Source organism: Porites lutea, chromosome 1 (genome assembly GCF_958299795.1).
Source record: "Porites lutea chromosome 1, jaPorLute2.1, whole genome shotgun sequence".
NCBI classification, from domain to species: Eukaryota; Metazoa; Cnidaria; class Anthozoa; order Scleractinia; family Poritidae; genus Porites; species Porites lutea.
In genome coordinates, this window is record NC_133201.1 from 5,827,793 (window position 1) to 5,839,657 (window position 11,865).

Sequence of the window (11,865 nt, forward strand, 5' to 3'; positions counted from 1 at the left end):
CATCACGATAAGGTTTTTGTGTTTCACTACACCACGCACGCAGTACCTCAGTTTCTTTTAACAGACTTTTTAACAATTATTCCTCGAGCCCGAATGGGCTCTGAGTCAATAGCCCATGAGGCCGAAGACCGAATGGGCTATTGACTCAGAGACCGTGTGGACGAGACGAATAATGTTTTTAGTAAAATCCAACTAGTTGGTCAAAAATATCAAGACAAAACAACTTAAGTTAGCAAAACGCGATTCATCAGCCATTGTTTTGGTTTCCAAAGCAGGCGCTTTTCGCTACTGGTTGGCTATAACATATAGCCTAGTAGTAGCTCAACCAATCAGAACGCAGCATTGATAATAGACCACGAGTTCGATTTTACTAAAAGTCTCAATATCCTCATACAGATTCTCCAGACTGATCTTCATACATTTCCTTGAAGAACTACTTGAGAGAAAAGTTTAAGAATCAAAGGCTTTTTTTCTCTTAAGTGTTCATTTTATTAATTCTCTTAACCATTTCTTCTTGACAATCTCTTCTTATTGTTAAGAGGAAATTGATTATGGTCACTTCTTGGACTTGCAGAGTCAAGACTAACTATACTATACACTTACAATTTTACTGAACATCATCAACGCCATACTGGGCTGACACCTCATACCTGCCTGAACTATTAATTTTAATTTGCTCATAAGATTTTTCATTTACTTTAAAATATTCGAGTGAACTATCTATCGATTCAGAAAGTAAAAACGGAAGGGATAAATCTTATCTTTCCTTTCGTTGTTTCTGAGTGGGTTTTTGTGCGTGTACTGCTATACTCTACTTAGTATCGGCTGTTAATCTCGTACCCAGATCTCTTGTTTACGAAGCCGAAGACGAGATCTGGTGTGATCGCCTGTTAGGAATGTGACAGGCGATGAAAGACGAAATAAATCCTGAATTTTAGACGTGTTTGATAGAGCCGTGAAGTTTTATCGAACAAAACGTGGTTATACGCATATCTTAAGTATGAACCAACTAATTTGTTGTAGCTAGTTTTTCTTTGTAACATCAAATTCAAAGCGACAGCTAGTTAGTTTAAATTTAATTATCATAGCGCACGCTAAAAGCTCAAAGCAGTACGCACCAACTTCTACTCCAGATTTTTTTTACCCTTTCCGATCTGGGCACGAGATTAGTATAGCCTTACTTAATCTTTATATTTCTACTGAGGACTTTTGTCGCTTTGTTTACCGGAGTTGACGTTTAAAACTGCAACTTCTCACGTGCGCCAGATCCGCCCCGCATGCGCAGTAATTTCTTTAACACTTCATCAGTGTGAGGCAGCGCTTTCTCCAGAGCGAAGAACTGGGCACGACACACTTTACGCCTTTCCAGGATATCCTTCTTTTCTTTCAGAAACTCGACCAAGTCTTCTTGTTCCAAGGCGTGCTCAAGGTCATCCACCAGCTGGGTGATGAAAAAATGAAGAATGCAGCGGGGGACTGTATCGCACACGTTCATTTTGATCACGTTGAAACAGCGGACTACATTCTTTTTGACTCTCTTTATATCTTCGACCTCCTGAGGAATGGAAATACACTCCTGAATAGACCATTTTACAGTTGTGGACTTAGTACCCTAGCCTTCGAGTGAATGTGAGGCTGACGGTGACCTTATTTTGATACAAACCTCTTTTGCTTTGTTATGGAAATTGTCCCTGAAAAGTACTAGTTAGCATAAGAATAACTTGATTTACATAATAGAGCATGAAGGTTTGTACCAAAACAAGGTCACCGTCAGCCTCGCTTCCGTCCATAACTGTAAAATGGCCTATTCATCTTAGCTCAACTGACTCTCCAAGGGCCAGGCATACTCACTTTACCCGTTGCTTGCTCAAAAGAGCCTCAAATCAAAATTGAAGAAAAATACCGACTGTTGTTCCGTAAACAATATCATACTTTGAACCACATCATAGGACTCCTTGAGAGGTTTGAATAGGATGGTAACTCGATAGGATTTCATCCAAAGACATGAAAGTTAGAACCAGTTAATGCAGCGTAACTCATATAGTACTATGTGGGAGCATTGCTTCTAAAAAGCTTTAATTTGCAGAGTCAAACGTTAGAAACAGTTACGAAAATGTGCAAAGGTAAAGTACTTCAAAAGAGGATTAAGTTGAATTGAATTGATTGACCACACAAGGGTTTTGTACACAGACTCAAAAGATGGAAAAGGCTTAGATTACCCGTCTCATTTGAATGCATGTATGTTTTTGAACTACGGAGAGCTCACCTTATAATTTCCTCGTGAATTTCGGCATTCAATCTCTTCCATCAGTGCACTGGGGTAGAGCTTTTTCGCGAGGTCCTTCAAGTGGGACATTGTCCCAGACGTCATGCAAGGGTGAGTCTTGTTATTGTGGGCTGGTGTAGTTTCCCATGCACTTAGCTCAGCCGGAAACGGGACAGCAGCAAACACCAAATCAGTACTTTTCTTCTGCATCGCAAGGAACTGCTGAATGAACTGAATGGTCTGCTCCCGTTTCCTATCGAAAATCTTGCTCACCACCTTCGCTTCGACCGCTTGTTTGAGAGTTGGGAAATTGGACAAACTTTTTTCGATTGCATCTTGCACTATTGCCCGTAGAGTTTGTTCCACGTTGTTGACAAGAGCTTCAGATATGGGAATAAGTTGATCTACTGGACTTTGCACTTGTTCAGCTATTTGAACGGTCGTAGCCGTCCCTCCTATAAAGAGATGCAATTGGAGCGGTTTGCATAAACAATCAAAGCCAGAGTTACGTCGACGCTCCCTTTATCTCAAATATCTCGAACTTTAGTAGACTAAGTTGCTCACACTGAGTGGAAAACGCTGTTACAAAGGCTAAAATTTTACGCGGTGTATAAAAACAAATCGGTTTTATTTTTCAATCAGTCACGGGTCGAAAAAAGTCTACTATTCTCTGTTTTCAAACCGAGGGAGAAAGGGTACAAGTCCGTGTATTATGGAACTCCAAACAAAGGACATTCCACATATTCAGAAAGAGTATACTGAGCTTTACAAATCTTCAATATTGAGCAAGGTACAGCGCTTCAAAAACTTGAAAATTTGCAAAGAAATATAAGGGTTGGCGGGCACTTTTCCGGACCGGGGGTCAATATGAGTCTTAGTGAAGTTTGGAGATTTTAAAAGGCGGTTCGTTCATTACTGACCAAAAAAACACCAAACTTTAGGATTTGGTAAAGCACGTTATGTTTCTGATTGTGAGTGTCTGGGTTGATACATTTACTACTTTTGAGTGCGATTCAAGGGTAAGGACGTCAGGGTTTCAGTTATAGAACCTTTAGCGACACCAGTTTACCTGCGTTGGAGGTGAAAACACGACAACAGTGTTCAACTGTCGCTTGTTCCGGTTTTAGTAGTCTTTGATGCGCGTACGAGATATTATTTCTCGAAAGACACGACAAACGAAAAGTTAATACCTGGGACTTGGTAGGGTACTGTCCGCCATCCTTGGTACGACTCATAGAGTAATTTCTGTAGCAGCTGGCTGTTTTCACTGCTGTCACCCAGAGGAGCTGCCACGCCCTCGAGTTTCCTTTGTTGTTTTCTTATCTCATCGTCACGACGCATGATCAGAGGGTCTACCTAGATAGTAAAGAGGTCATTTTTAAAAAGGAAACCAACAAAAAAACAAGCAATAACACCAATAACTTGTTTAAGCAACAAGACCAACATCAACAATATATGGAACAGAAGAATGTAAGCTAACGGGTATATTAAATGTTAAATTAACAATAAACCAGATCAGAAGGCAAAGTACTTTCTTGTAGCGAAGGCAAGTAAAGTATGAAAACGCTTGGGAACTGCAATGTACTAAGCGGTCTCCACCTTGCCCTGGTCCTCATTGGGCCACGGGTGAGGGGTGGATCGAGAGGAAGTAGGGGAAACAGTATACAGGGGGGGGGGGGGGGGGGGGTCTCCAGCCTCATCATTCTTCATCTTTAATCGAAAAGGTGCTAGGGGGAAATTAAAATCAAATCCACTTTTTAGACATAAGAAGGGTTTGGAAGGGGTTTAGGTTGTAAAAGACCCTCACTTTGTCAGCTAAATTCTAGATAATTTGCTAGTTGTCAGTTAAAACTTGGCTATGTATTTTGATAGTTGCCAGTTAAAAGTTTGGCCATTTGTTAGCTGTCAGTTAACGTCATCTAGACCTTCTTAGAGTGGCAGTGTTAGTATCAAAGTGATTGAAAAGTTGACAATGTCGACCACCTTTTTTCAAACTTCGGCAATGTTGTTGGAAAGAAAAGCTCCACAAAACCAGTAATTATGGTTCGCTCAAATTTAATTTCTGTCTTTTCTCTTGTTTAAAGGCTCCTTTTGCATTAGCAAAGACATCTTCGTAAGTGTAGCGTAGTCAGTCGCACAAAAACGTGAGAGAATTCTCTTAACACCTCATGTTGAAGTGTTCGTTTTATGACGTAGTATCTTCTATGCCCTACACGTCTAAGACCCTGTTTACATGGAGTGGGGGACCCCGGTCTAGTGGGGTAAGTTTCTTTTGTTTTGTGTCCCCCAGAGCATGAAAACAAAAGAAACCAACCCCACTAGACCGGGGTCCCCCACTCCATGTAAACAGGCCCTAAATTAACGATTTTTTTTTCGCCCACCTTGAAAACATCTTCGTGGAATTTGTTGAACAATGTTCGCACTTGCTCTCCTCCTCCAATATCGGACGTGTTGTTAAAAAGAAGCGTCTTCAGCTGGCCAATGAGGGTTTGTTTAACTTTCATTACAAGCGCTCCTTTCCCCTCCCTTGACTCCGGCACCTCGCTATGGGCCAGACGTTTGAGTTCTGATTCCACCTGGAAAGCGCAGTGAGATGTTTTACTCTTTGCACTGTCACTGTAATTACATTTTTCTCATGGCGGAAATATAATAAAATGACAGTACGAAGAATGCGCAAAGGTTCCCGCTATAAACACAACGCTTGGTTTGGCGAGGGCGGCGTACCATACTGTCACATTTCAGCTATATGGCTGCCTATCGCTGGGAAGGTTATGGTCCTTTTAGTACATTGTTCTGGGGTAGGGTATGGAAACCTGACACAGGAATAGACCATAGGGTAGATCTTGGCTAGAATATGGTTCCTAAACGCATGTGAGTATGGGCTGGTTTCAGTCTCATTAAGACACTAAGGCCCAGGTCAAACCTCGATCTTTTCATGTTCCGAACTTAATAACCTTTTAATGCCCATTTAGGTCGACCCAAATGATACAAGTTCGACGGCTGATTTAAAAGTAGAACTTTATTAGTCGGACTCAACTAATTTTCACGATGTTCAATGGTCTAGAAAATAAATTTTAGTAATTTATGCATTGGGTTCGGCACACGAGAAGTTTGACGTTTGTCGCTCCACAGTCGAAATTCCCATGTGGCGCGGGCCACTCGATCTTAATTCGTGGGTCGACCCAAATTGGACATGACGGACTTAAAATTGATTTAAACGTCGATCTCTTCATGTACTTAATTGAAGGGATTAGGTTCGGCACATGAAAAGTTCGACATTTGAACTGGACCTAATACACCCGACATTTACACATCAACCACCTCATTGAGAACAAGTTTACATCACGAGCCAACAAAAGTGCAGGTTGTATTAAACCCTGAATAAACTTAGTGATTCCACCTCGGAATGGTTACATGTTTTGTTCTGTTCCTATGTTTCAGTGACATATATACAAAGTTGCTTTCTTACGGTGACAGAAGCATGAAAGAAAAGGAAGAAATCTGATTTCCTAACGGGTATCAAACCCCTTGTTTTTCGAGTCCGGTTTTAAGCTGATGCAGCATTTTCAACCTAACGAGTTCAAGTCATTGCCTCGTTTATTTTTTTTTTCAGTTTCTTTTAAAGGTTGGTGATGAATTTGAAAAAAGGAAAATGAAAAATTGAAAACAAGCAGTGTTGGTCACATGTCATGCAAAAGTTAAAAGGGAAGGTCTTTAAAAGCCCTTCATCGTTTACCTGCGTCTTTCGTTCTCTCATTTGGCGTATTAGAATTGGAATCTCTCTGATCATTTTTTCGGCTAGAAGTGAGATCATGGTGTCCATAAGTCGGTCAATTCCACACAGTTGAGGGATACTTTTGTATTGAGGATGATGATCGAACCACTCCCTCTCTTTCAAACGGGTCATTTCAGCGTCCCAGTCCTTCTCTCTTTCATCTGTCCCATCCTTTCCTGTTGGTTCACAATTTGTGGAGAAAGTTTAAACACATTCCCCTGTCATAGGTAAAACCCTTTACCAAACATGCATTTGTGCCTAACAAAAGAATTTAGTTGACATCTACATGTATAATAATTGGGGGTTTAATCGAAGCTTTAAAAATTTAATGTTCAAATTATAAAATCAACTGCCTCTTTAAATTGTAAGACACTCCAGTCAAACACTCCTCTCCTCTCCTGGTGACAAAAAACAATAAATAAATAATTAAAAGTGACGTGTCATACGAGATGGCATAATTTTTGCCTAAAATAGTACATTTGGCTTTTTCAATGGAACCAACCCTGTCACTGGAAAAAGGTATCCAGTTACGGTGTCCTACCACCGACGATTATGGCTCCTCGTAAAAATGTTGTGCGTACCTCTTAACAAAATAAAGCGACCATCCTCCAGGGTGAAACTTGACTTATTTAGGGCGACCTTAAGACCCATGTCATCGGAATCTCTCAGCCTGTCCGGTTTGGTCAGTACACAGATAGTACGGCTCCTAAAGTCAGCGGCCTTTTGCATGACTAGGTTAATAGCACTGTCTCCCGTGGGGTCCCCTACTTCGGACACTATGACGATGATACTCTTGGTGTTCTTCTGAATGTAGTCTAACACCAGGGTTTGGGTTGCCTGGTTCATCCGTGGGTCATCATTCGCGAAGTGAGCACCGGGAAGATCAACTAACGTCAGAGTGGTGAGGTCGGGACCTGAGGAAGTCAGATTGAAAGCGTTTGTATCATAACTGAGCGATTCCTGCACACACAACTTAAACGCAAATGGACGTGAATGGCCGAAGCTTTCTCGAGTCTCCTGTTGCTTAGTGATAGCGCATCAACCTCGTTCCCAGGAATCTCTCCTACCCGTCTCTCTCGCTCTGTAAGGACCGGTAGGAGACAATCCTGGGAACGAGGTTTGTAGCGCATCTGGACTAGTAACCAAAAGGCCGTAGGCCACTTGCACATCTGCCATAATGCACCTTATTTGCCCCCCCCCCGAATTTTCCATAATCATTATTTTCAATTTCTCTTGGGACGGCAGTAATACCCAGGAGAAATGAAAAACAAAGGTTATGTAAAATTTTGGGGGGCAAATAATTTACATTACGGGAAATGTGTAAGTGCCGTATAGGTTGATCGGACTCCTATTGGGGGTACTCGGATTGTTTCTGCCAAACCCTTTGTGTCATTGACTGAAAAATAATCTTCCTCAAGTATTCACCAAGCTTTAAATTCACCATTTCACCATCACATTTCTATGACTATGAAACAGTAACTGTACACGCACTTCTACTTCCCATACATGGTCACCATCTGGTGGCGCTGTATGTTTTCCTATTACGAGAAGCTAGAGGACATAAAATTGTCATTGCAAGTGATACTTTTCGGATCTTACGGTTTTTGGTGATGAGGAATCCACATGATCAGAGATCACGACTCCGGTTTCGCATTCCCGCCCTTCCTCCTCCTCAAAGTAGAAACGCACCCAAGCAATGAAATACTGAACCTTGAGACATATGGTGAAGTGTACAGGTCACTAAATCACCCCCTTATGTCCACTTTAATGAATGTCAACATAACGAGCTATTGACCATGTATCATACCTTGAAGGGTCACATTAACTGGAGTCTTGGATATAGGAGTTCCCTCCTCCTTGGGAAGATGACCAGCAACTTGTTTAAGAAAATTCTCCACCACATCATCCGTGGGGTTTTCTACCTCCCCTTTAATATCAGGGTATGCATCACACTTTACTTCAACGATTGTCTTCGGTCCATTGCGCAGATTTAGTATGATGGGGTATGTAGTTCGCGCCTGAAGGGTGTTTGCTGTTTCGTTTCTTCGCATGGGCAGAAGATATCGCCCGATCAGACGATTGATAAGCGTTGTTTTTGCCATATTTTGTCGACCAACAATGACTAAATGCGGAATGTCAAAGTTTTGTCGAAGAGTGTCGTTGCTTATCATTGACTGAATGAAATCCAACACGATCCCGAACTCGCTGCTTCTGCCATACTTGGATACGGGGGACTCAGCTACACCTGACATATCAAAAGATCTCGCTGTGGAAAATAAATCCGGTTTGGAGATAACTTTTAACCTTTAAGAAGAATATGCAAAATAAATATTACACAGGTCTATTAAGCGAGAGCTGAGCTTTCAGAAATTGAAAATTGATATCCGAGGTGCTAATTTTCACACCTAAGGCCTGGTTCAGACGCCGTACTTTTCATGTGCCGACTAACTGAATAAGTTCGACTTTGGAGCGACACTGGCGCGACATCTGATTCAGACGGCGTACCGTCTGTCGAACCTAAGTTAAGTTCGACAAACTCTGTCGAACTTAACGCTTTTGTCGCACCAAACTAAAACTGCCGTACCAAATTGATTCAGACGCCGCTCTTTTGCCGTACTTAATTCATCAGTTAGGTTCGGCACATGAGTGGAGCGGCGTCTGAACCGGGCCTAAGTTGTGAATTCTAATTTGTATCGCAGGCTCAAATAAATCAAGAGTTTCATATTTCTGGCTTTCCCTAGATTCAGATATGAAAGAAAGTTATGAACGTTTTCATTACTCGTTAGGATGAACCGTTTGCAGGAAAAGAGAAACGTGTCGTTAATTAACATCTGTTTGCATGGGCTAAATAGCGATAGAGCTGGCCCACATCCGGAGCTTGTATCCGTATTGTTCACGCGGAGTTACTATACCCTGGCCTCGGTAGCCTGGAAGGATATCATGGCTGTTCAGTTTGGGAAAGCAAACTTTGTGCAGACAAAAGTCTAATGGTATTTTTTACTGGTAAAGATGAACTGTTTGCAGAAAGAGAAAAACAATTTTGATATCCTTTAGCGAGGATTTCAGTCGCGGCGAAGCCATGACAAGATTGATTTCTTTCTGTTTAATGCAACACATGCCATTCTGGAGGTCTAAATTTCGGATTAGAATAAAGAAGACTCGTCCGACGAAAACAGGAACTTTGAGAAGTTCACACGCAAGTGAGAAGTTCACAAACTTTGAGAAGTTCACATTGGCGAGAGGGCAAATAAGCGGCGAAGCTTCGAGAACGCAAAGCTTCACCGGGAGCTTTAAATACCAACTTGAAAGTGCTTGTTGAATTGGAGGAGACAGATCGATCCAGATCCAGTTCACATGAGTGCATAAAATAAGAGTGCAATGAAAGACCTCCTATTGTCTTTGATCATCGATTCAAATAAGCGGCGAAGCTTCGAGAACGCAATTAAAGCTTCACCCAGAGCTTCAAATACAAACTTGACAGAAATAGAGTACTAAGACAAGTTACTAACTATAGTACAAGGCTTGGTGAGTTAGCATTCTAGCTTACAGTTGTTCTCAATGTGGCCCAGAGTTTTTGCTTTTGTTCGTATCTGTATCATTAAATTTATACCTGATCGAGTGTTATGCTTCTCCTAATATAATTTATGCGTCTCCGCCAATTCAACAAGCACTTTCAAGTCCCGATGAAGTTTTGCGTTCTCGAAGCTTCGCCGCTTATAGCTGCTAATTTGCCCTCTCGCCAATGTGGATATTGCGTGCGAAATTCTCAAAGTTCCTGTTTTCGTCGGACGAGTCTTCTTTATTCTAATCCGAAATTTAGACCTCCAAAATGGCATGTCTAAAGAAATCAGTCAGTTTTATCATAGTTATTATTAAAAGTGGAATGATTGGGAAACCCTTTGTTATATGTTTTTGTTAGCTTTTTTGGACCTGACCGTGCAGAACGTTCAATAGCGTTCCTATCTGATTTTGAACTTACTGATCAATAGAAACAGTCGCATTAGTTTATTCAGTCACAATTTGCGAACAAAAAACAAAGGATCTTGCACGGTCAGGGAGCTTCCAACATAACCTACAGCTATTTTCAACTTTGATGTTTGCCGGCTTTCCTAACCAGCCTCCTCTACTATGATTTTATGGATCACGCAACGCCCTCTGGGATACTAAAATAATGGGATAGTGTTATTTTTGACGGAGAACTACACATTTTATGATCTGGATCTGGATCAATCTGCCTTACAGGCAGCCCAGTTAAAAAACAATTTGAGTTCGTGTCATCAGCACTTTGACCCTGACTCAATTAAAAAAAGAAAGTCGATAACATTAATGTTATCGACTTTTTTATCTAAGTAAGTAAGTACTCGATGGAAAAAAACCTGTCAGGGTCCGTCAATAGATACACATGATCCTAGAAATCCTTAAACTTTTCGAGGTTGCAAACTGCAAACGAACTAATTCCCTTTTTGGTAATAGGATGAAGGAAGATAACAAATTAAAAGGAATGAATCTTGAAACGTGTAAATATTTTTATCGTGTAGCACAATGGGTTTTCGTGTCCACAAGCTGCAGGTGGTTGTCTACAGTTTAGGTCTAGGATTCTATTTCACGCAATGGTCTGCGACAACAAGGTTATTTAATATTTTGTAGCCTGTGTACAGCCGTCTAGTTGCCATAGAAATGATTTAGAAATATCAAAATTGCGGAAGCAGAATGTAAGCAAATTTTGCTCTAATTTGCCCTAGCTTACTTGGAACTCATAACGCTTTATCGTGTGTCGGGTTGTGAAAATTGCAACTTTTTTCTCTCAAAAACGGGAAGTATCGTGTCAATTTTCAGCCATGTGATCATTACAACTTTGTTGACTTTATCTTCGACATGAAGATTTCACTACCAAAATAATGATCAAAACAACAAATAAAATAAAATAAGATAAAAGTTAAGTAAGGGAGAAAGGAACAACGACAATATATTAAACATTAACATAGAAAATTATATTACGTGGACCCGTGGCTTCGACGCTACTAGTATTCAGAAGAAGGCTAAATTAGAGTTCGGCTTTATAACAATTTAGGATATTTTCAATATAAGAGACACTAAGATTTATGATGTTTACATTGCACATAGACATGATATATTAAAATAGTGCCTTGCAAGACATATTCGTAAAATTACTGTTTATAGAGTATAGGCTCTCCAAGAAGATACCCCTTAGTTTAATATTTTCACATTGGCCTTCATTTTATCGGATTCTATTTAACGAAAATGCTTCATTCTTCTAATTTGAGTTCAGGTTAAGCGTACATTTCAAATAAGCGATTTTATAAGCATGATCATTTTTGACGTTATAGCAGTTCTAATACCTTAATTTGTCGACACGTCTGGGCGCAATCCATTCAACCAAAATTCAGACCGGTCCGACCGGGAAAAGTCCGCCTCAAAAGATGGACCAGGTTTTTCGAAAAATTTGCGGTTGGACCGAACCGATCCATTGAGTTTTGGACCGAACTTTCCGGAAATTTTGGTTGAATGGATCGCGCCCAGAATAACCGTTGCATACCGATAACAATTACAATACCAGGGCGGAAATGTCGAGAAATGGACCTGGCAAACTGATAAAAATTGAAGATATACTGAACACGGTTTTCTGTTTTCGGGGATTGGACATACAAATATTTTAAAGCTAAAAGTGGGAAACTTTTCGGGAGCAAAATTTTCGAATATCGACCCAATTCTCGACGATTTCTATTGTCCTGACGCTTATGATCGACAATACAGCCGTGGAACTGGCCTCAGCATGCTTATCAGTTGGGACTGCTGGTCTCTT

General features: G+C 40.8%; 1 protein-coding gene across 1 annotated transcript; it reads right to left on the reverse strand.

Annotated features, from left to right (window-relative positions):
* Positions 1 to 655: 655 nt before the first annotated feature.
* LOC140943588 (uncharacterized) lies at positions 656 to 9,720 on the reverse strand. The gene is made up of 8 exons (XM_073392700.1): positions 9,652 to 9,720; positions 7,849 to 8,303; positions 6,623 to 6,955; positions 6,003 to 6,217; positions 4,648 to 4,842; positions 3,457 to 3,622; positions 2,267 to 2,721; positions 656 to 1,555 (listed from the first exon to the last, which is right to left on the reverse strand). The coding sequence occupies exons 2-8, from the start codon at positions 8,291 to 8,293 to the stop codon at positions 1,238 to 1,240; spliced, it is 2,127 nt and encodes a 708-aa protein (XP_073248801.1). The 5' UTR covers positions 8,294 to 8,303; positions 9,652 to 9,720; the 3' UTR covers positions 656 to 1,237.
* Positions 9,721 to 11,865: the final 2,145 nt, after the last annotated feature.

Coding starts and splice junctions, on each gene's coding strand:
- LOC140943588 (XM_073392700.1), bottom strand. CDS start 8,293: ATGTCAGGTGTAGCTGAGTCCCCCGTATCCAAGTATGGCAGAAGCAGC. Junction 6,218..6,622: donor TCGCTTTATTTTGTTAAGAG/GTACGCACAACA, acceptor GTGAACCAACAG/GAAAGGATGGGACAGATGAA. Junction 3,623..4,647: donor TCCACGAAGATGTTTTCAAG/GTGGGCGAAAAA, acceptor TTTACTATCTAG/GTAGACCCTCTGATCATGCG.